The sequence below is a fragment of the Paramormyrops kingsleyae genome, chromosome 18, assembly GCF_048594095.1.
Source record: "Paramormyrops kingsleyae isolate MSU_618 chromosome 18, PKINGS_0.4, whole genome shotgun sequence".
NCBI lineage: Eukaryota > Metazoa > Chordata > Actinopteri > Osteoglossiformes > Mormyridae > Paramormyrops > Paramormyrops kingsleyae.
In genome coordinates this window covers 8,964,051-8,989,077 of record NC_132814.1, presented here as the reverse complement: position 1 = coordinate 8,989,077, position 25,027 = coordinate 8,964,051, and the positions used below count along the sequence as shown (strand labels likewise).

Genomic DNA, 25,027 nt, shown 5'->3' with positions numbered 1-25,027 from the left:
TGTGTTGCTTGTTGGGACTACTTGAAATTGAAGTACATAAAATGCTACTACACTGAAAAATATAGGTAGCAGTTTCTGGCAGCAGAAATCTAAGTGTAAAAAAACTGCCACCGCCATTTAAAGTATAGGACAGTATAGGTTATTTTATAGCATTTTAAGCTGGCAGAATACAAAAACAGCCATCTTCAAAAAAAAAAATCAACATTTACCGTTAAACGTACAATTTAATCAAAGGCATGAAACTAAGCAAAATGCAAGAATTTAATTCCAATGGTTTTACTTCAAGTTTATATTTTGCAATAAACTACTTTACTGACATTATGATTCATCATTTTTTGTTTGGGTTTCTAAAAGAAATTAATTAGAAGTGAATTCAACATGTACAAATTCATTTATTTTATCCCCATAATGATAGAAATTTTACAGGGAAACGTAAGAAAAACATAAATTGCCCTCTAAACATATAACACATATAAAACTAGAGTACGATCCAGCTTGGATTTGTCAGTTCTTCCTGAAATGGTAAGTACCATTCCTGTGCTTTAAGGGACCCAGGTCCGCAAGCCCCGATCTACAGCTCAAAACACTGTAACTGAAAAAGATCATTCAACTTGAGCGCATTCCAGCATTTCTCATTTTTCATTCGGTGTCCCCAGGATCAGTCTCTGCCTCTGCACTGGTGTCCTCCAGGACTTCTTTGGCCTGATCGACTCCATCAGCTGGCTCCATGACGGCTCCTTCCATCTGCTCATCCGCCTCCTCCACAGTCGTAGGTACAGAGCTCTCCGGCATGAGGCTTTCCCCCTAGACAACAGCAATCCATTTACCCATATGTATCTTAGAATAAAACACTTGATCAGATTTTTCAGTTTTCTGCACACCTGTGGAACAACATTTGCCAGATTATCCTCAGTGGCCAAAACAGGCTCGCCTTCCTCCATTGGCTCCAACTCCTCTTCCTCATTCACTGGATACTGCTGGTTCTGTGAATCCATGTCTTGCTGTGACACAGTTAGAGCTTCTGGTAACACTACTGGCACAGGAACTGGAACTGGAGGCTCCATCTAGTTGCAAAGAGCACAAAACAGGGCACAAGGTTGTTGCTTATCATCATCAGAGCACGTCATGGTAACTGTATCCTGCAGTGCATACAACAGGCTAGCATCATCAGAGCACGGCATGGTAAGTGTACCCTGCAGTGCGTACGACAGGCTAGCATCATCAGAGCACGGGATGGTAACTGTATCCTGCAGTGTGTACGACAGGCTAGCATCATCAGAGCACGGGATGGTAACTGTACCCTGCAGGACGTACGACAGGCTAGCATCATCAGAGCACGGGATGGTAACTGTATCCTGCAGTGTGTACGACAGGCTAGCATCATCAGAGCACGGGATGGTAACTGTATCCTGCAGTGTGTACGACAGGCTAGCATCATCAGAGCACGGGATGGTAACTGTATCCTGCAGTGTGTACGACAGGCTAGCATCATCAGAGCACGGGATGGTAACTGTATCCTGCAGTGTGTACGACAGGCTAGCATCATCAGAGCACGTCATGGTAACTGTACCCTGCAGTGCGTACGACAGGCTAGCATCATCAGAGCACGGGATGGTAACTGTATCCTGCAGTGTGTACGACAGGCTAGCATCATCAGAGCACGGGATGGTAACTGTATCCTGCAGTGCGTACGACAGGCTAGCATCATCAGAGCACGGGATGGTAACTGTATCCTGCAGTGTGTATGACAGGCTAGCATCATCAGAGCACGGGATGGTAACTGTATCCTGCAGTGTGTACGACAGGCTAGCATCATCAGTGCACGTCATGGTAACTGTATCCTGCAGTGTGTACGACAGGCTAGCATCATCAGAGCACGGGATGGTAACTGTATCCTGCAGTGTGTACGACAGGCTAGCATCATCAGAGCACGGGATGGTAACTGTATCCTGCAGTGTGTACGACAGGCTAGCATCATCAGTGCACGTCATGGTAACTGTATCCTGCAGTGTGTACGACAGGCTAGCATCATCAGAGCACGGGATGGTAACTGTATCCTGCAGTGTGTACGACAGGCTAGCATCATCAGAGCACGGGATGGTAACTGTATCCTGCAGTGTGTACGACAGGCTAGCATCATCAGAGCACGGGATGGTAACTGTATCCTGCAGTGTGTACGACAGGCTAGCATCATCAGAGCACGGGATGGTAACTGTATCCTGCAGTGTGTATGACAGGCTAGCATCATCAGTGCACGTCATGGTAACTGTATCCTGCAGTGTGTACGACAGGCTAGCATCATCAGAGCACGGGATGGTAACTGTATCCTGCAGTGTGTACGACAGGCTAGCATCATCAGTGCACGTCATGGTAACTGTATCCTGCAGTGTGTACGACAGGCTAGCATCATCAGAGCACGGGATGGTAACTGTATCCTGCAGTGTGTACGACAGGCTAGCATCATCAGAGCACGGGATGGTAACTGTATCCTGCAGTGTGTACAACAGGCTAGCATCATCAGAGCACGGGATGGTAACTGTATCCTGCAGTGTGTACGACAGGCTAGCATCATCAGAGCACGTCAGTGCACGTCATGGTAACTGTATCCTCACCTCTTGATCCACAGCTGCCAATGGCTGGATCTCCTGCTTGACACTGGCCTCCAGGACCACCATGATGGAGGACGGGATATGGGCTTGCTGGTGAAGCAAAAACAGATGTATGAGTGGAGAGAAGCAAACCAGAAGCTCTACCGAAAGCACATCACTGGGCATTTATAATAGTTTATTATTATAAATCATTGGGGCACCGGAATTGGGAAACCCTGCCATAGACAATCACACCAAACCAGCGAGGGAGAGAGGTTTGGGTTGGGGTCGGCGCTCACCTGGTGGGGGGTGAAGGAGTGAACGTGCTGAAGCAAGGGCTCCCTCATCTCGGGGCAGCGCTCGAAGACGCTGGAGAGCTGCGCGGGGGGGAGCTGCAGCAGCACGTTGAAGGACTGCGGCTTCGTGCGCTGGCAGCACTTCACGAATCCTTCCCACACTTTGGGGTACTTCCACACCTATGGGGCACATTGCGGGCACACACCCTCAGCTGGGCCGGTTACCCCCCACGAACAGGAGACCTCGCATACAAACACAGGGCACATTGCGGGCACACACCCTCAGATGGGCCGGTTACCCCCCACGAACAGGAGACCTCGCATACAAACACAGAGCACATTGCGGGCACACAACCTCAGCTGGGCTGGTTATAAGCTGCCCTCCCAATGGTGGGATCACTCTGCTGACCACGGGATTTGAACCAGCAACCTTCTGGCCAAGACAGTGTCCTAACCCTTTGAGTCATAATTATAACAGTCATAATTATAGGACTTGTGTTATGATTTGTGTTAAATCATGTAGTGTTCTCAAATTCTTGAAATGAAACCCTTTTCTGTCAGTCACATAAATTTAAATTCTTGTCGTGAGTTATGCTTGTAAATTTCAAATTTGAGAAAAAGCACGGCTCTCTAGATGAATGTACGATACACAGTGAAGATTTTACAGGTGAATTAGCATTTACACTATTTTCCCCACTACGTTTATCTACACGGGACAGAAAACAAACATCCTGATGCTGAAGTTGTAGAGCTGAATTACCGGCATCAAAAAATGGTCGTCGACGACAGCAAGTCATTCATCTATAGCTGAACTGCAGCCCTTTCATTGTGTTTGGTGGTTTAATGTCTGCATCGTACCATTATTCACTAGGACGGACATTTAAAATATCTTCATTTTCAGTGACAGGAAACAGAAAAATACGGAATATACACGCTACAATTAAGACCGACTTATTCATGGCTGATGGGGCCATAGCCGTATTACTAATCCAGCCGTATTACTAATGTTTGAATGCATGCATTCAAACATCTCTTCTGATGGGAACACACAACCGCATCCCCAAAAAGCACGCAATACCACACGCACACATCAGGGGGCGCACATCGGTGGAGGCTGACCTGCTTCTGAATGAGGCGGGACAGGATGTTCATGACGAAGCCGCCCAGCCGCGGGTACATGGTGAGCGACTGGATGACGGTGCGCATCAACAGCATGGGAAGGGGATTCTGCTCCATCAGCTGCTGCATCACCACAGCTAGCACCTCGGACGTGTACACGTTCTTCTCCCCAAAGCAGAGATTGGTGGCTGGGCAGAGACAGAGCATCGAGGGTTAATCGACAATATGTGCGTCACACATGGACGCCATCATCAGATTGCTGGCTGGTAGAGACTGCAGCTTATTAGTCAACAAAACTGACGAAAGAACAGAATACGAATGAAAAATAGCTGGAAATGATTACGTTTACATCTTCTGCAGGGAGAGTAATCGATAAAAAAAAGCATCATGTCTGCGTCCTAATGTGCCGAGACAGGAGCAGAAAGAGCGAGGAACGTGACGATTACCTTTGATGATGGACTTCATGTCGCACTTGGTGGAGTCAATATTGTGCAGAGAGATGAGAAGCTCGCCCGGAGTGAGGGGAGACATGGAGGAACTGCCTTCACCTGAAGAGGAACAGGATACATCACCGGCTCGTCCGGGGGCAGGGAAACCACAAACCGTGCTTGTGAGCGGACATTTATGCCCTACTTACACAGCCGAGTGCTAAGCTAAAGCTCTGACCTTCACAACAACGTTCTGAAGTTTTAAAGCAGATTCTGGTGCTGTATAGGTGCAGAGCCATAGCGTTAACGTGCGGCCGCACGCAGGCCATTGTATACTGAAAAAAAGACAGATGTCCTTACTGTGCTGTGTGCCAAGCAGACGATTGAACACCTCCTTCACAACAATGGGGTTGAGTTTAATAAGCTTTGGCAGGGCCTGGATCACCTCTTTCTGTACAAAGCATAAAAATTGATACCCATTAACTAGAAGAACATTTCAAACACCTGTGCAAAGAGAAAAGAACAGATGAATATGAATACAAAACCACAGAACTAACTGTGAAAACAGTCATAAGAAACTAAAATGCAAGCAAACCTTCTCCAGGCCATTGATAACAGGGATGAGAAAGCGGACATCTGGAACCCGTTTGTGGTACAGGTCCCTCACCCTCTCCACCAGCTCTGGAGAAGGAGGTACTACGGCACAGAAGGCTTCAATCAGCACTCAAAACTGCTTCTCCATCATTTACTTCAATAGATCTACCCTTCGCCCTTCAGCAGGACATCAATGCCGTATTTTCAGTGATGCGCTGACAAATAATAAAGCCTGCATCTATACTCTACACCAGGGGTGGCCAATCTTATCCGCAAAGGGCCGCTGTGTATGCAGGTTTTCACTGCAACTCGCTAATTATGATTACTAATTAGAGGACTGATTGGCTGAGTCCTCCTCACACCTGGGTTTGAACAGCTGACCTAAAGGTTACACCAAAAACCTACATACACACCGGCCCTTTACGGATAAGATTGGCCACTGCTGCTCTACACATTTTATTACAGACAGTCCCCGGGTTATAAGCGAGAGCCGTTCCCTAAGTCTGCCAAGTCGAATTTGTAGGAAAGTTGGAAAAATAATAGTTAAAAAATAATAATACATTTACCTACATATGGTACTGTACCTCAAGCTGACAAACCATTGAAGCCACATGATGTTTTGATGTGTCACAAAGTAGTGTGTGCGTTCGTTATTACAAACCATTGTATTTAGCCCGAATTTTTAATATAATAGGCACTATGGCAGTCTGATCGTAAGTGCGAATTGTCCATCGCAGGTCCTTAACTCGAGCACGGCCTGTATCATATCCTTTGTGAATGTCTTTATAGTGACAGGACCATCAAGCCTCATTTACCATCCACAAACCTGGTGGTTTTTACCTTTATCAGTCAAGATGTGCAAACACCGTGTGACCAGTGTCTCCGCCCCCTTGGGGCAATTCTCCACCAGCAGCAGCAAATCTGGAGAGCTCATCCCCATTCCCCGTATCTGTGGCACAGAGATGACACTCGTCAGCATGTGACAGCATGAAGGCAGCCGGCCAGCAGAGGGCAGCGGCAGGAGAAACACAGACGTAGGCACCGTGAGAAGTGGGAAGAGGAGAAAAAATCTGAACCGACATCAGAAGAACGCAGAGGAGGAGGAGGGGACATGGGGTGAATCTCAATATGCGCACTTGACCGTACTTGCGATGTCATGTACCCGTTTTACTTCACCTTTGCAGAAGACCAGGTCCAATACTAAGAACACAAGTACAAAGGACGGTAAAAAATCCCCGGATGTTGGTCTTGCTCTGCCCCAAATAACAAGGATACATCAGTTGCATCCCCGCCTAACGAGACCAATCCCATGATTCATTTCACCGCAAGATCGTTTTTGGAAGGCGAGTTAACAAGACCGCTCTTGCCAAGACCACAAGTACAGTCTTTGTGTTCTTGGTATTGAGATTCACCCATGGACACGGCAAGGAAAGCTGCTGGTTCAGACGGTTTCCCAGAATGCATCGGAGAGTCCTACGGGCTGCTCGATGACGCGGAGCACGGTGCGTTTGATATCAGCAATGGCCTCGGTGTACACGGACGCCAGCTCGTGGACCAGCCGGTGGTTCAGCGGCAGGAGAGAGAGGTACAGGTACAGACACTGCCTGACAGTCTCCTCAGTCCAGGGAGAGGCGACCTCTGCAGGGGCGAGAGGTGAGTACCGTCAGGCCGGGGGGGACGCCAAGGGGTCCCTGTTGTTCTTGCACTGTCGCTTGCCTATGACCTGGCCCTCACCTGTGTCCTTATCTGCCCCAAAGAGTAGGGATGGGGGGTTAGGGTGGACGAGGAGCTGCATGTAGTTCAGCGCAAACTTTTCGATGTAGTCCCTCAGCTGGTCCCTCTCGTACATGCGCTTGATGAAGGTCAGAGCGTTGGATCGCACCTGTACACATATGCAGGAGTCACACCACGGAACATCTGCCTTTGACACTGATCGGACCATCATCTGAACTTTTGAAATGTCAAAGGTCTTCAGCAACCTAGCCAATAAAATTAAGTAAATCCAAGTGTAAAATGCTGCTTGTTGCTATTCTAGCAAGACCTCAATCGTGCCTGAATTAAGGACAGACCCGAGACTATGAAAGTGACCTTTTCCTTCTCATGGGAGCTGAGGTCCAGCAGGACATGCAGGTACTGGAACTGCCTGGAGGGTCGCTTCATGATGAGCTCCTTCAGTGTGGTCATGCCCAGATACACCCGTGACTGCAACACACAAACACCGGTTACCACCGGTGACTGCAAACCCAGATACACCGGTGACTGCAAACCACAAACATGTGTTAGAGCACCAGGACTGGCCCGATCCATTCTTAATTCATCTAACAATATGGAGAAAAGCAACCCGGATACAAATTATATTTGTCAGGTGAAAGCACAACGTCCTAATAAATTACAGGTTTCATAGCTTGCTGTTGCTTCACTGCTCACCAAAGTGCAGAGAAATGTGAACAAGGAAGTGGTATCAAAGTCAAATGTGGAGAAACCAAAAACGGACGAGTCAAGACATTAAAACAGCACCGTCCCCAGGATGTGACTTTAAGGAGTAAGATGATAAGCAGGAACTCTGACCTCGTCCTCACAGTAGCGCCGGATGACTTCGAGGGCGGATTCGGTGATTAAGGGAGCCTCCAGCACCAGCTTCGTAAACAGCCTGAGAGAAACAACAGAGAGAAAAGTAGGAGAGATAAACCCAGAGCCAATCAGCCACTCCTCGCCAAACGGGCTCTGATACACTTAGGCATGAAAGGAAATGGCGGATTCCCAATACTGTACTGTGCTTCTGCAGTGGGGATAAAATATGGCTGACTATTTAAATATTTCGTGACTGTGACTAGGAGTCCACTGGTGATTGGAAGAGAAAAATAAAATTATTGACCGTTTTGGGGCAGAATGAAACAGAAAGAATGCGAGGTCATAATTCAGACGGGACCATATTAGGCTAATCTGTATTGTCCAGGACACAGACGACAGGACGTTTTGGAAGAATGCAGTCTATATGACCAGCAGAAGCTGACATTGCCTTCACGGCAAAGCCTACCTTACATATAAAAAGTATTATTATTTTTTACAAATCATAAAAATGAGAGGGTAACACACAGCCAGCAATAATGAGATTACAAATAATAAAATTATGTAAGAGGTCCTTGTTGCTGTGCAGGAGCGGGATTAATTTAAGGTGGGATAAGAGGGTGTTTTGGGATTTAAGCTCCTCACCCGTCCCTCTGCTCAGGCTTCTCTTGCAGGCCTGACAGCAGAGTGATGAGACAGTGGTCATAGGTGTCCAGGGAGCCGGCGGGCAGCTGGCTGAGGTAGCCGTTATACTCCTGGTAAAGGAGCGAGAAGGCCAGGTCGCTGCGGCTACGCATGTCCTCCAAGATGAACTGCAGCACGTCCTCCTTCATCGCGCCATCAAACTGGGTCACCAGCCTGGACAGCAGCTTCACCCGTACCTGCGGCGTGGGGGAGGAGAGGAAAACACAACACGGATCAAGCACAGCGGCATTAGACACGGCATGGAGAGACCCACCCCAGGCAAGGCACTCGCTGAGATGCAGAAACACTGCAGGAACGCATCCGTCGGACATGGCAGCTGTCAGATGCCCTCAGTCATATATAACAGAAACTACTACATACATTAGGGTTTAGATTAGGGCTGGGAAATAAATTGAATTTTAATTTCAATTTTGATTTTGGCTTCCAACGATTATCAAAACAAAAGAAAGACAAAACGATTATTGTGCCGCATTTCGTTTCGCAGTCATGATCCATTTTGTCGCGTAATAAATCCTGCGCACCCCTTTCCAGCCCCTTTCTATTTCTTTCTCAGTTGTACTAGCTCATAGAAATCCACTGTTAAAAATACAAGTTTTTTAAAGGTTAAATAAATGCACGACATTTCCAGAGTGAATGAGCGATCATGGTAAATAATCGTGATCGATATCGACTAAAATAATCTTGAATATGATTATTGCCATAATTGAACAGGCCTAATTTAGCTACAGAAGAACAATATAAACTTAACTGAAAGAACAGGCAGCGGTAATGAATGGATATCAACAAAACTAAGAGTATCCTTCATTACCATACTTGGGCCATTACAGAGTAAACAGCTAAGCTAAGCTATAAAAGACAAGTTATACTTTATTGATCCCAGGGGAAAATATAAATATAAAACATCCAAAGGATGCATCTTTACGCAAACAGAACACGAAAATTTCAAGTTATACATTTTTGAAGGAGAACGTATGGCTGCAATGTCTTCTAGACCTACATGGGCCATCCCACTGCAAGCGATGGCTTTTTCAGCTTGAAGGATGCGCTTGACTGCCATGTTGGTCAGCTTATCCACCTGGACATCATTGAGAGGCTGAATCACGTCGGCCAATCTGAACACCTTCTTCCGTCCAGTTGTGCCAGGAGCTCTGGGCACAGAGGAATGGTCACACATGTGAGAGGAACTGACAGAGCAGAGTTGTCGGAATATGGATGGACCGGTTCTCACTTGGTCTGTGTGGAGGGCAGGATTGGCTCAGGTAGTCTCTTAACTTGGGGAGCTTCCTCCACATCGCTGGGCTGGTTCTTGCCCCCATAAGCCCCCAGCACGGAGATCGCCTGTCCCAAGGACACGGCGGACACCTTGCGCTTGATCAAAAGGTCCCTGGCGCTTGATGAAGATTCAGGGCCACCCTCTTCCTCTGCCCCCTCCTTCATCTCTTCATCTCTCGCCTTGCACTGCTCCAGCCCTGTACAGCAGAGACAAGGGGTGTTCAATACACATACTTGCCCATACTTGTGTTCTCGTCTACACATTTATTGTATATCTCCCATTGCCGAAGACCAGTTCCAATACTTAAGAAAAGAAGCACAGAGGGTGGTATAAATCCCCAGATGTCATTCTGGCCCTGTCCCAGATATCAAGGATACATCGGTTGCATCCTCGCCAAGCAAGACCAATCCCATGAGTCATTGCGTCAAAGTTCGTTCTTGGGAGGCAAATTAACAAGACCGTTCTTGCCAAGAACACAAGCACAATCTTTGGGTTCTTGGCATTGAGAAACACTCTAAATCATGGGTCACGAGAGAGAGAGAAAAAAAAAACAGAAGGCCAAACTGATCAGCAAGATACCCACTGCTCATCCTTGTCCTCAGACTTCCATCATTCTTTCCTTGGCTACTCATTTGATTCTTTTTTAAACAACATTATAAGTTAACTATAAATAATGCTTATTAAGGCAAGTTCAGCTAAAACACCAGGGAAGGTACTGAACCTGAATGATAAAACATCCAGATGCATATTGTCTATTTACTTTCAGTCAACTGACATTATATTTATCATCGCTTACATACATTAAGTTCTTAATGATCTATTAATTGCTGCTGATGTGGGCCTGTGTTCTGTGCTTGTTCTGTTGGATCTCAGTGCAGCATTTGACACGGTGGACCATCAGATTTTAATGAATGGGTTAGAGCAGTTAGTGGGCATTTCCGATTCAGCTTTTTATCCTATTTTACCAATCGGAGCTTCTCAATCAGTGTGGCTGATTTTACATCTGACACTGCACCTATGACATGTGGGTGCCTCAGGGCTCGGTTCTCGGTCCGTTATTCTTTTCACTTTATATTTTCCCTCTATCTCTGATCCTCAAGTGCTACCAGAGCATTTCATACCACCTTTATGCAGATGATATTAAGATCTATTTCTTATCTAAACCCTCTCAATTGAACAAACTATCCACTCTGGTTGCCTGCTTGTCTCAGTTGAGGGACTGGTGCAGTTTCAATTACCTACAATTGAACTCTGGAAAAACTGAGATGTTAATTGTAGCCCCCCCAGCCTCCAATCCGAGATCAGCCTAAAGCTTTCTTCTGTCTCTCCTGCATCTAAGTCGAGCCTCCATAATCTTGGGGTTACATTGGATCAGTCTCTAAGCCTTGACTCCCATGTAAGCTCTGTCAGCCTTTCATGTTTTTTTCACCTACAAAATCTGTCTAAATTAAGGTCTGTTGTAACAAAACCAGAATCGGTGATGCTGGTCCCTTCGTTAATTTCATCACGACTCGACTACTGTAATGCCCTATATACAACCTTGAGTAAGACCTCCCTCTCATGCCTTCAGTTGGTTCAAAATGCAGCTGATAGGCTTTTATCCCGTTGTAACAGAAAAGACCACATCACTCCTATCCTGTACTCACTGCATTGGCTTCCAGTACAGTTTAGAGTTCATTTTAAAGTCCTGGTGCTCAAGTCCTAAAGTCCTGCATGGTCAAGCACCCGAATAAATTGCCCAACTGCAGCCTGTCGGGAGCTCAGATCTGGACAGCAGGGCCTATTAGTGGTCCCTCGTAACTGACTGAAAACTCGTGGCAATCGTGCTTTTCAGGCAGTGGTACCTAGGCTCTGGAACAACTTGCCATATGGCTTGCACACTGTTGTTTCAGTGGTCTCTTAAAAAACAGCTCAAAACCTTTCTTTTTACTCAGAGCTGAGTGATCTTTGTTTTATCTTTGTTTTGTTTTTACAGCATGTTTTATTCATTTGTTTGCTGTTTATGTACTGTTTTATACTTTGTCTCTCTAGTTTTGTATTCTGTATTCCCTGTTTTACTATTGTATAGCACTGTGTGACTTTTTGTCTGAAATATGCGCTTTATAAATGAATTACTTACTTAATGTACAGTATTCTGCAAAGGTCTTTGAAGTCATAAAATGTTTAAGGCTATTTATCTGGTAGTACGTGTGTATTTACTAAGGGAAAAAAAAACAATTTGACATGGAACATATGTAAATGAGGAGTAACAATAAAAGCTAAGAAGAATGTCTTCCGATCTTCTAAAATAATTACTGCTGTCTTGCCAGATAGCTAGATGGACACAGCTTCACTTCCAAAATCTCTCCTCAGGGGCCCCCCAGCCATTCCATGTACGTGTTAAATTTTGCCACCAACTCAATTGGGGATGTGGGACTCAGAGGCGACTCTCTCACCGGGCCCAATTCCGGCTGAGGTCATCTGGGTCGCCATGAGCCTGCCCAGGTGCTTAATCTGAGCATCGGTGCCGGCGGATTCTACAGGCGTGTAGGTGGCCTGGAACGAGGCTGGCATGGCATCAGGAAGGTACACCATGCTGATCAGCACCTGCAGACACATGGCTACGGTTAGTCCGGGCAGAAGAATGAGCAGAAGAGCTGTGACTGAGCTGCCGGTCGGCACAACCTCCCCCCGGCCCCCCGAGGTCCCGCGTCCTACCAGGTTGGCGACGTTCTCCGGAGTTAGCAGCGGGAGCAGGAAGTCGGCAGTAAGGTCGATGGCAGACTGGGATCCTGGGACCAGCGACGGCTTTGGGGATGACACTGGTGGGGGGTCCTCTTTATCTTCGTCATCTTCTATGAGATTGGGCTCTGGAGAAAATAGAAGCCTGGCTGAATCTTCTCCTACAGCATAATGGCCATATGGCACGGAGCTAGACTCCCTCCCCGACCCGGAGCTCACCCATCTTGATCTTCTTGCCCTCTGTATAGGCGTCATGCCGGGCACGCTTGCGTACGTCGCGCGGGGCCGGTGTGCAGCGGGTGATGTCGCCCTGTGTCATGCCCAGGTCCAGCAGCAGCGTGCTGATCTGACCCTGGAACTCCAGGCTGCAGGGGTGTCGCAGGACGGACACCAAGTGCAGCTTCAGGTTCTTGCGCACGCTGCTCACTTGCGACTTGGCCAGCGTCGGAGGCAGGTTGGCTGAAAAGGACGTCATCAAATCCCTGTTGAGCTTACAAAACGTGACCCAACTGATGTTCCGGACACATCACTATTCCACGTGCGAGCGTCCTGGCAGCTGACCCGTTTGACGGCTTACCGTGGAGAGTCTCGTAGGCCTGCACCACATCCGACATGAACATGGGCCGCTGCCGGGCCACAGTGGCCAGGGAGCCCAGGGCGGTGGTCAGATTAATGCTGGAAATCGCAGGGTGCACCATGAACTTCAGAAGCTGTTCTAAGGCCGACTTTCCCTCCTCACACAGTGTTTCTGAGTGAACGAAACACAAAATGGCATCAGGTGATCTTTCAAAGGCCAACAATATAAAATGATGTTTTCATGTCACATTTTGTCTTGTTACACAAAATTGAAACCGTGTTTAGAAATGTTCAAAACTAGGGATGCTCTGATCTGGCTTTTTGGGGCAGATCACAGATTGCTTGAATCAGAATTGGCACAAACTGATTACCAATCGCTGATCACAGGGTGGGTGAGGGGGATGTCTACTGAGGTTTGTCGTATTAAAATGTTACTGTTGCGTTCCACTACAAGGGATTTCTGCTTCACAAACATTGCATATAGCGATTTTATTGTCTTTTTCGGACACCCTGTAGAACTGCCAGACCAGTAAGGCCATTTTATCGAGCTTCTTTTGCCATCCACAGAGATGAGTCTCACGTATTTTGTCACCTGACTGACTCTTTTGACCAGCCTGAAGGGGAGTGAAAATCAAACCACAGGTCGGCGTTAACTTTCGACCACAATCAGTTCCGACTGACCGATCACAAGTCTATATGGTCATAACTCGGCCCTTTATTTTATAAGCGGAAATTATCATACGTATAATAAACTGCACAATAAAATTATATCATCTTTAAGTCATATTGTTTGGCGTTTTTTTTTTTAAACCTTATCACCATTTTCTCGTGGAGATGCTCGCACCGGCAGCAGCTGGGGCGGAAACCGCCATACACTCATGCTAGGCAACATTCGCGGTGCCAGCCGCGCCACATATCTGTGGCCTCGAAACAATCGTAAAGTCGATCAGTCATAAGTCGCATATGTCATAAGTCGACGACGGCCTGTATTTAGTATGAATGATCAGTGGCTGATAGATTGGAGCATCTCTACCCAAAAAAGAAAAACGGAAGGTTTGAGATTTAAATGTCGAGCCAATGGCATAGCTAGGAATTCTGCCCGCCCCCCCCCGGAATATGCCAGGGTATCCACCCTAGTACCACTCTCACCAGAGCGGATATACGAATGATCTTTTGGTATCTTGTCCAGACTGATGTCGCCCTCCTGACGACGAGGCGTATCGGAGTCTGCCGTCCGAGAGGACAGTGTGATGATGAGCGACTCCGTAAATTTGATGGCATGGGTGCGCACGCCGTCGTTATCGGAGTCCAAGAGGGCCAGCACATCCCCTTTCATCTGCGTCACCATGTCCCAGCAGGCCTCCTGCATGTCAGACACCACCTTGGAGCGCACCAGCCACTGGCGGAGAGAAAAAGAGGCAACGCTCAGAACATTCCGGAAAACTTGTCAAGAGCAGGACAGGGTGGAGCAGTGTATGTGGCAGCTTGTATAGCTTGTGTGTTGCATACACTTCCATGAAATGCTTGCTATGTTGTGGAAGCCATGTAACAGGTACGAGGATTAACACCTGCAAGGCCACTTTATAGAGCTGCGTGAGGGTAAGGATGGCCTTCTTCACCACGTTGACACTCTCATCTTTCAGTAGCATGTTCAAGTTGGCAATCAGCTTCAGCAGCAGCTCATTATCCCTCTTACTGAAAAGTATAATCAGTGCTGCTTACATATCATGAGTGGAAAAAACAAATGAGAACTCATTTTTCAGATGATGGAAAAGAAAGACAACACTTGCGGCTATTCATATTTAAAAACCATAAAATATTGAAACCATTCAAACAAAGAAGTATACAGTGGAACCTCAGTTCTCAAACTCATTAGAACTGGAATTTCTTAAAAGTTGAACCAACCAGTTCGAAAAAAAAATGACATAGAACTCGATCTGAATCTCAGAAGTCAAACTGTGAACGCCGACCTAAGATAACTTGTACGCGCGGGGAAATGAGTCACGCGGCACATCTCTCAGCGGAAACAAAGGGTAACGCTTCAGTCTCAGCCTCGCATTCGCTGTGATAGCATCATGCATGTTTACACTAGCTGAATACATATATTTAGACAGTAAAAATACATTTAGACAATGAAAGACAGTAATTATTATTATATAATAAAATACAATTAAAAATAAAGATTTCTTATTATTTTTATATTAATAATAAACAATTAATACATTTATAATAATATTGTCATGCCGAGCGGGGACAGAACGGAGACAAAGGCGCAGACGTCAGGGTATCAGGAATACGGGGTTTAATTACAGGTAAGGCAGGCAAAACGCAGAAGGACAATACAATGACTGGACTGGGGAAACAAACTGAAACGCGGACGAAATACAGAGGATTAATGACAACAACCAGAAACAGCTGATCACACGGGGATTCCACACGGGGTTAAAGAGGGGGTGTGGCACACGGAAGGAGCGGACGATTGGGGCAGGACACGTTGTTTGGATATATTTATTTTCTTACTTAAATTACTGTTTTGATAAATGTGCTTATATGTGTTTAGTACAGTATATGCTCTTCTTGTTTTATCCAGTTCATTTTGTGTTTAAATGCTAAAAAACATATTTAGGTGTAATTTTTGGGGGCTGGGAACCAATTAATTGGTTTTCCATTATTTCTTATGGGGAAAATTTGATCAAAACTCGAACTTTTTAGGATTCAACCCGGAGTTCTGAACGGATTAAGTTCGAGTTCTGAGGTACCACTGTGTCAAGTGCAGTTTTAATAATCATATGGGGGATTTAAACTCACCAGGCCTCCTCAATGAATCCGATTACAAATTTCCGAACTTCCATCGATTTATCAGTCTGGAAAGCTATGATTTCCTGTAAAACAGAAATAAGGGAAATTCCAAATGCTACAAGATACGGATACCATCACAGGGCACATGCGATCATAAATTTACAGATGCCATTTATCCTAACTGCACGTTTTTGGACTGCTGGAGAAAATCGGCGTGCCCAGGGCAAACCAGCACAATAGGGAGAGAATATGCAAACTCCACACACAGTGAAGGTGAGACTAGAACCTGCAACCCTAGAGGTGAAACTACCACTATATTTAATATTTATTTTTAAAAATTGCCTCAGCTACATGCTACAAACAGAACTTACATCTAAAAAATTGTCGAGAAGTGAAGGGTCTTTATTAATTATCAGTTCCTGCACCTGAAATTAAAAAGAATACAAATAAGTTACCTCAAAAATAACTTAAAAACTTTTCAGCAAATAAAAAAAAAAAAAAAAAAACACAAAATACACTTGCATAGAGGAATGGTTTCATGTGTCAAAGTCTTTCAGATAAGGAATGAAAGATAAAGATTTTCATCCTGTAATAACAGCTCATCAACAACCTGCTTCAAAACTGTAAGCTTGTTCTCAGTTGATATCAGTGCAGCTTGGTTCAACAGATCCACAACCTAAAAAGAGAAATCAAAATGATTTAACCACAAAACTTAAACCAAGGCAAAAAGATACATCCATTACAAGACATTTTGTAACACCGGGTGAAGAGACTATACCTTTTCACTAGTGGTCATGTCAATAGCAGCATCTTCTTCCCCGGCGAAGAACTGTGAAGCCACCCTCGTCCTCACGCTTGCATTTTCCCCACTACCCGAAGCCATCCTGACATACAAGTATCAGTGGATCTAATAAGAAGAAACAGTCCTTCAAAGACAGCAAACGCGCACACGACTTTAACTCTATTTTAACTATCATTATTTTGCGTAGAGACAAAATACTCAGTAATGTGTTTCAAACTAAAAATAATGCTGCTGTTGAGAGATTTTTCACAATGCAATAAGTCCACTGTTACGTTTTTAGTTTCGTATTTAAGACAGGTGTAAATAAATGAAAAACTACTTCATAAGTTGGCTACTTTCAATATTGGTCAAGAAACAAATCCAATCAAAAAAATCTGTCGTAAATATCTTTGCGAACGTGTATTAAAAAGTATGCGACATTTCTTTTTTCGTATTGAAGAAATATAATGATAAAATAGATAGGACTGATACATAACGTAACGTAGCTAACTGACTCATGATGATGCTATCGGAAATAGATTTAAGGCAGTATTATTCCAAATCATAGCTTGCTAAACCACATATTATCGGGCAAAAAACATTTATCTAACCTGGATATGACACTGATCTCTCTGTAGAATGTATTTCAGGTTGAAATCAATTATCACAAGGAACAACCGAACACACGAAAGGCGCCATGTTCACTCGACACGACAGGAACAGGAAATGACGCGCTATTCAGATAATCGTGGGAATTGTAGTTTTATTAGATTATCATTCTATTGCGAATCTTACGTTATTGCAGCACGTTTTATTTTCACAGATTAAATCAGCTAAACGTTTTGAGCCTATCCAAAATTACTCTATCTGCAATAGGCACATTTTAGTATTCGAATCAACAAATGTCATATGAATTGTATTGTTTTGTTGTATGCCACTAGTTGAAAAAATAAGTACTGTATAAAAAATAAGCAATCAACTGTCTCGTGCAAGGAAATGTAAGGAAACCCCTAAAACAAAAATTAATCAAAATTTCTTTTAAAAACCAATATGGATATAATTATCCACGTGGTTTTAGGATCGATTTCGCACCATAAACACATTCTCGTAACTCATGAAGTATTTTGAAGGATCTTTCACACGCTTTGTGGTCAAATTGTACAGGTGAAGAAATTGTAAGGAACACAAGCCAATCTGTGCTCCCCGTTCTTCCTCAATACGGCACTTCGCATAGCACAGGCGAACCACAATTCAGATCCCTGTTGTAGTCACACTCCCGAAAGGACAATTTTCCCACAGATACATAATCATAAATACAGCGTTGCCTATTGGATCAACGTCGTTCGTTCTGCACCACCGTCCGATATAAGTAAATGTTAAGCAGGGGTCATTTATTGTAGCTACAGAAACCTGTAAAATTATTCATAATATGCAAAGCTTCCAAAACTTATAATCAAGACATCCAAATACAGTTATTAAATATTAAACTGATCAAAATTAATCCTGTTTACTGAAATGAAGATTATGTTTTTTAAAAGCAAACTTCAAATCTGTTCTATTCTGGAGTTGGATATTATGAGGTTTACTGTTGCTCATGAACCAGACATTAAAGTGCGCTTTTAAAAATCACATCGTGGAAGTTATCAGTTGTCACAGCGTTAGCCTGTAAAAACGATTGCTTGATCACACAGCTGGGGGCGTGGATTACTAAACTGGGTTGGAAATTGTGGACGCGAATGATAGCTCTCCTGTTTGCTGGGTATCCGGACGGTTTTAGTAACATTTCCTGATTTAATGACATGAAGTGCGACTCGGCCATGCATAGTTAATACAAGAACAGACTTCCAAATGATTAAGCAAAAAATAGTTTGTCTTAGTAAAATAGGCCGATTGTAGTGCTGAATTAGACGCACGTGTGTTGGTTACCATGGTGTTTTGATTTAGGTGACCGCGTTTTTTTGTGTTTGTTGAATTTTCCTTGCAGTGTTTTGGGGAGAGAGGCAATTTTCACGCTTTTGGCTAAATCATGAGTGGAGTAAACGTGCAGAAATGAATGGTCAGTGAACTCATAGAGGAACTCCAGCGGCGAGGCCTGGACACCCGCGGCCTGAAAGCGGATCTCGTTGACAGGCTGCAGGCGGCACTCGAGGCCGAGGACACGGGCGAGGGGGGCGGGCCGCCGGGGCCAATGGATGAAGCGTGTGTGGGCGGCGAGGAGGCTAAGCACGGAGACGGAGCCGGCAAGGGCTACCAGGATGCAGGTATCTGATATACTGTCCAGTTTCAGTGTTAATCCATGCCGTCTTTATATCTGTCGCTCCCATCCAAAGTAAATTAAGGAAACAACAATGCAATGAACTTCGATTTTAGAAATTTCAATAAAATTTAAAAAAAGATACATCGATTTAAAATATTGATGTCAATGCATTTTCAGTGTCGACATGATGAACTGCATTGACTAATCGCAGTAGCCCTAACTGATATAATTGATACTGACAGCCCCACTTTATAGACCCGTTGTTACAATGAAGAACTGAATATTTAATTCTGAGACAACTCATCCCAAAATTGAAGCACTGCCACTTGATGGCAGCAAAGGGAAGGGTGAAAGTAGGTGATGTGACCTTATGAATGTAATACGTCAAAAAGTATTTGATGGATCTTATTACTGCTTCAGAAAAAAACATTATATGGATGAAAATATACAGTTGATTTTATTTAGAGACAAATTCCCAAAAAAAATTAGCAGCAGAGCTGTGTGGCAGCAAAGGAAGGAAAGACGGCTGTAGAAGACACGTGGCCTTGTTAACAGTCACTCAAAACCAAAAATATTAAATTATTTTATAGATCTTTTTAAAAACTTTGCAGACACATTTTATGAGTGACAAACTGGAAGTGATCCAAAGTATTTTACTTTAGTTTGCAGACATCTTGGAATTTTTTTAGTCTCACAGTGAGGAATTTCATAAATGCTGGTATTTATGGACTTTCTTCAAATCTGCTAGCTGTTTCTTTTCAGAGGGTAGAAAAGGTGTTAGTATATAATCTTTGGTCTGATCTCCTTCCTGACTTTATGCTAGTTTTCCTCTGGCCAATGAACGACAGCGGTGTGTTGCAGTACGGAACGGACTGTCCACGCTGTTTCAATTTTTGAGTAGTATCCACCTTCGTGTGCAGCCTTCAGACGTGGTCCCTGCGCCTGAACTCTTATGAAAATTATGTCACAGCAGCCGCCCAATGTAGTGAAATGAACTTTGATCAAAGCCCCCAGTGAGCAAATCAGAGGTGACTAGCTCAAAAACTGCCTAGTAGGAAGAAACCTTGGGAAGAACCAGACTCAACAGGGGAGCCTATCCTCCAGGGGGCAGCAGAGGAAGCATAAAGCAGTGTCTCATAATTTTATAATTCATTGTGTGTCCCATTTTTGCTGTTGCTACATATTTATCAACATAATCTACATTACATTTATACTTTATTTTTTTCAGCATATTGTACCGTTTTTGATTACTGTTTTATATATTGATTTTATTATTTTCTGTTTAATATTACTGCTATTGCTTAAGGACTCTGCATTCTCCTTATTTCTGTTGCACTGTCCACCTTGCTGCTGTAAAATGCAGATTTCCCACCTGTGGGACTAATTTATGGCTAGTAAATCTTAATTCTGTGCAGAAGTGTTTGTGGTGAAAAAAGAGATGAAAGAAGAGGATGGACAGCAGTACCAAGATGGTTTTAAGTTTCCAGAAGAGCAGCAGCACCTACATCCAGAGCCGGCCAATGAGTGGGATGCTCAGGAAGCTGTGCTGGTTAAGATGGAGGACAGGCACATGCCTTATGGATGTAAGAGACCCTCCCACGAGGGCCAAGGAATCAGTTACTCTGAACTCCGCGAGTACAAGAGGTAATTAATGCCACAGTTATTAGTCTTTCCTTTGGCTACATTTTCCTTTTTTGCATGCATTAAGGTGGCTACGTACTTCCAATTAAATTAGTCATTTTCACAATATGACGTCTTATGAGCAACTTCTATCCGTAACCTGGAACTAATGTCATGTTTCCACTGCAGGAACTCGGTCTGATTGTAGTTCCTTAGATGTACTGCCTGGGGTGGGACGTACAGCAATAACTTGCTGATTGGCTGACCACAAGCACTGACACTAACTTGGAAGTTACGCGGAAGTGCAGGGAAAAAATTGAGCAGATGGAATTATTTTTGTACCTCAATTACATTTAATACAGACAGCCCAGGAACTCAGTCAGGAACTAGGATTCGGATTTTGGTGGTGTCCCATGAAACACTCATAAAGCACAACGGCAATTTGAAGCATAATGTGTGCAGGGACAGATGGACTGACAGAATAGGGGCTGACCACACACATTATGTTTATCTTTGTAAATTTATTTGGTGCCTGTTTTAAAAAGTAAAAAATGTGCATGTGTCATATTGCATGTGTGTCTAAAATATTCAGCATGGAGCACCAGTGTTACTAGTGGAAAAATTTAGTCCGCAGCTCTGCTATGGCCCTGCAATATTCAGGTAATAAAAGCAAAGGGCTTTACTGTCACAAAAAACCTTTGAAGGGAGACTGGCTGAACATTTATTGAGATTTATTGTCACTGACCCTCATTTGCAAATCGTCTTGGAGAAACGCCTGTGGCAAATTCCGCAGGGCAAAGAGAACTCTAGTTGGCAGGAGAGCCGATAAATCTACAGTGGAAGATCAAGTGCTGAGGTACCCAGAGCTAAATCGCTTCGTGCGCCGTCAACCAACAGACATGAACATGCCAAATCCAGGAAAGGTACGTAAAACAGACGACCTGGGGTGCATTTCCCGATAATAACTCTTGGCGTGTTACAAAGACACTAAAGATGTATTTTACAAAAGGTATTTCTTTTTCTGCTTCTGTTTCCTGAACAATCTCTTAGGAGATTGCTTAAGGGAGAGCTTCTTAAGAGTGACCTTAAAAGGCACTGTCCATGGTGATTGTGCAAGATTGGTTGACATCGATACTTTGAGAATCGATTATTCCCTCCATGGCACGCCTGCCTGACCACGTTGTGAGAGAAAGCGGTGTTTTCTCTATAGGGCTGGGCTTCGTTTAAAATTTTTCCATACCATCACCAGAATGATTCCTTGATTTCAGTACTGGTTACTTTCTGCAATACCAGTATGTTCTTAAATCAATTTAAAAATTGATTTTCCACTGCACCTGGTATCATACTTTTGATACTTAAAGGTGTTGGTTTTCCACTGGCGTAAGAACTGGTACCGGAGCTGAATGACATCACAATGTGAGGCCGGGTATTTTGTGCTGGATTAAAAAATTGACAATCATCATTGTTCTCATCCTTGTTTAACTCATTCCTAGATGGGTTTGTGAGAAATTTGATATTTTTATATATTTTTTGCTATATAAATACCCCAGTTTTTATTACAAGAAAATCACATTTTGATGTTTGAAATTTGATATGCTGCTGATCTTGTATCTGTTATTCTGACCAGATTGCAATTAAAGCTTTAATCATTTCTTCATTTGTTCACGCATATGTTATTGCTTTTCACAACTTTCACAATTTTTTTTTATTTTTTTTTTTACCTCTATCGTTTTCTGAGTTTGCACTTTTTTTCTAGACTGTTGTTGTATTGTGTTTGAGGCAGGCTATTTGCATAACCAGTCAACAAAGTCCCACCCCAAACTACCAAAAAAGTACCCCTGCTGGTTTGGCGGTTTTGGTACTGGTCACCCACAAATGGTAAGATTTACTGTGTGGGTATCAGAGATTGGCACCAAAAGGTAATTAATTTTTTGATCCTCAATAGGATCGTAACGTTTTGGTCGGTACTGCAAAAGTACCGAAGTTCGGTACCCAGCCCTATCTCTGTAAATAAATCACTACAGGAATGCTCCAAAATATTGCGTCAATCAGAACTAGTGGCAACATAAAAATGCAACATAAAGACGCAGAATTATCTAACCGAACATGTACATTTTGTCGATCGCAGACACGCACCCACCTCCTCAAATTCCAGTATCACACCTCCACTGGCACGTCACCTGGCAACACGGCTTTTCAGCCGTGTAATCAATGAAATTCCCCTGCTCCGGGGCATCAAAGAACTTTGTAGTGAGCATTAATTAACTAGCAGTCCCATCACAGTACTTGCGTAAGCCACAGTTGTCCGCGATTGGCTGATGTGTGCCATAAAAGTACTGCATCCACCCAGAAACAGTGCACCATGGCAGGAAAGAAGCCACGGAAGAAGCGGGCCCCCAGCTTCACCGCCACAGAAATGGAGATCCTCCTAGAGGAGGTGGCGCTGCACAGGGACACGTTACTATCTAGTTTCCGCAGCACGGTGTCCAATAAAAGCAAGCAACAGCTCTGGGAGGACATTGCTAGAAAGATGGCAGCTTCCAGCCTCAGCCCACAGAGGGAGTGGGACGTCGTAAGAAAGAAGTGGCATGATTTTGCCAGTGTGGCCAAGGCCAGAGGTGCCACAGTCCGGAGAGACCGGGAGCAGACAGGTGGGGGCCCCAGCACTGTGTCTGCACTCACCCCCAATGAGGAAAAGGTGCTGGAGATATTGGGAGAGTCAGCTTCCCAGGGCATCTCGGGGGGCATTGATGTCAGAGCAGAGGAAGGTGTCAGATGTAACCCTCAGACCAGGTCATCCTCACCCCCCCCCACCTCTGCAGCCTCCTCCCCCTCCAGCAGTGGCGCAGCTTCTCCGGTACCACCCACACCACACCCCTTCGCAAGGTCACCAGGCTCCACTGCAGTCTTACTGCGCCGACTACCCAGGCCTCAAGGCAAGACTAGGCGGCAATCCATCCAGTGCGACTGCAGTGAGGAGCTGGTGAGGTTGGAGAAGGAGAAGCTGGAGGTGCTGCGGGGGATAGAGAGAGAGCTACAAGAGGCCAACCACCTAGCGTGGGCCACGCTGGAGTTGAAAAGGGCAAAGCTAGACCTCATGCAGCGACAACATGCCCTAGCTGAGCCAGAGTTCCAGAAGCCACACATTTCAGTGCCCATCATACTACCAAGTCAAGGTAAGTCTATTCACGGCGGTAAATGCACTCCAATCATGTGCATGACCGTTTTTCTCAAGCCTGTCTCTGATCACATTACAGATGCTGGGCAATCGCAGGACCAGTGACATGGCCATAGCAACAGGTCGGCAAAAGTTCCTAAATGAAGAGTATCTTTCATTTGTTGCAATAAAGGCTGGTGTGCACCAATACCTGTGTATGTTGGTGACCTTGCGATGACCAATGGCAATGGGACTTGCTAGACCCCTTTTACCTGGCCATGTACCCTAGTGCAATCTCACAATTGACATTTGGAAGTTGGGTAATTTAGATTGATAATATTGGGAAATGACTGGATGCTGCCTAATCCCACAATGTCAAAGCAACGCAGTGTACCAAATAAAGTAAAGGTGAGGCGTGCCCCTAATCTGGATTTGTACACCCCGCTGTGCTAAATCAGTTATTTGTCCCATTTGGGGGGCAGTCAGTAGGGCATTCTGGGTCCTTGGGGTGAGTCTGGCACCGTTCCTAGTGAGCAATTGTGGCCATGCAGTGGAAGGGTGACCGGCAGATTAATACAGGCATAGCAAGGGGCAAAAAACCAATGTAGGACTGTGTCATTGGCAGGGGGTGGGGGATATGTTGGGGATGGGACAGTCTGAAAAGGGACAAGGTTGTGTGACTGGTGTCTGAGCGGGAGACAAAAACTGCTTGGATGAGATGGCGTCTTCCTTCCATTCCAGCAGCGTGAAGGGCGGCTCGTCCTTTAGGGGGATTGTGGACACTGCTGTCTCCCTCCTCCTCCTCCTCAAGCGAAGGTGCTCCCGTGCCAACGGCGATATTGTGCAGCATGGCTGTCATAACTGTAATGGCACAGCCCTCCAGCCGACTTATGCAGGCACCAAAATCGCTACTTCCAATGGCTGAATGCGAGCTCGACGATGTGGCGGGGGCAGGCGTGAGCACTGTTGTAGTGCTGTTCAGCCTGCATCACTGGATTGCTGACTGGAGTGAGGAGGTACCGTTGGAGGGGGTAGCCGCTGCCTCTGAGGAACAGATCCCTTGTTCGGGATCCATCCATTGGGAGCCACGGCTGAACTGGCCCACGCAAAGCTACCCTGGGTGCTCCCTGGCCACCACATCCCCCGACTTGTGTCGACCACCACCTGGACATTGATGGCTGCAAACCCCTTCTGGGAAATGAAGGACTGGTCCATCGTGGATGGGTTTGCAGTCCGGATGAGTGTCCCGACCACTACACCTAGGACTTGGGGGATACCCGCTGTTGCAAGGGACCCTTCGTTCGCCTCCATGATCTCATGTCTTGCAGAGGGCAGACATGTGATGTCTCACATGAGATAGGAGGATGTTTGTCACTGCCTGGACGCCCTCCTCACAGTGCACTTGCTCAGCTCATACCCATATCCATTTACCTCCTGTCGTGTAGAAGCACAGAGCCACCAGAAGCTGGATTTCTGGGCTGAGACCGTGGCAACATCGAGTGGGTCTGATTAGACTCGGGGAGCTGAAACATTTGCAGCAGTGCT

General features: G+C 45.1%; 2 protein-coding genes across 2 annotated transcripts; one reads left to right on the top strand and one right to left on the bottom strand.

The window, feature by feature from the left end:
* Positions 1-372: 372 nt before the first annotated feature.
* Positions 373-17,173, bottom strand: sympk (symplekin). The gene is made up of 27 exons (XM_023800602.2): positions 17,060-17,173; positions 16,446-16,574; positions 16,278-16,343; positions 16,039-16,092; positions 15,677-15,750; positions 14,437-14,563; positions 14,018-14,267; positions 12,870-13,040; positions 12,512-12,751; positions 12,269-12,420; positions 12,007-12,157; positions 9,527-9,767; positions 9,296-9,446; positions 8,239-8,474; positions 7,594-7,675; positions 7,114-7,227; positions 6,760-6,907; positions 6,503-6,663; positions 5,866-5,974; positions 5,027-5,127; positions 4,792-4,882; positions 4,450-4,551; positions 4,004-4,191; positions 2,888-3,064; positions 2,613-2,699; positions 882-1,064; positions 373-804 (listed from the first exon to the last, which is right to left on the bottom strand). Exons 2-27 carry the CDS (start codon positions 16,548-16,550, stop codon positions 640-642), a joined length of 3,726 nt encoding a protein of 1,241 aa, XP_023656370.1. The 5' UTR covers positions 16,551-16,574; positions 17,060-17,173; the 3' UTR covers positions 373-639.
* Positions 17,174-18,155: 982 nt separating this feature from the next.
* On the top strand, positions 18,156-24,657 carry LOC111837973 (uncharacterized). The gene is made up of 5 exons (XM_023800468.2): positions 18,156-18,709; positions 20,121-20,349; positions 21,119-21,248; positions 22,676-23,501; positions 24,299-24,657. Exons 1-5 carry the CDS (start codon positions 18,502-18,504, stop codon positions 24,655-24,657), a joined length of 1,752 nt encoding a protein of 583 aa, XP_023656236.1. The 5' UTR covers positions 18,156-18,501.
* Positions 24,658-25,027: the final 370 nt, after the last annotated feature.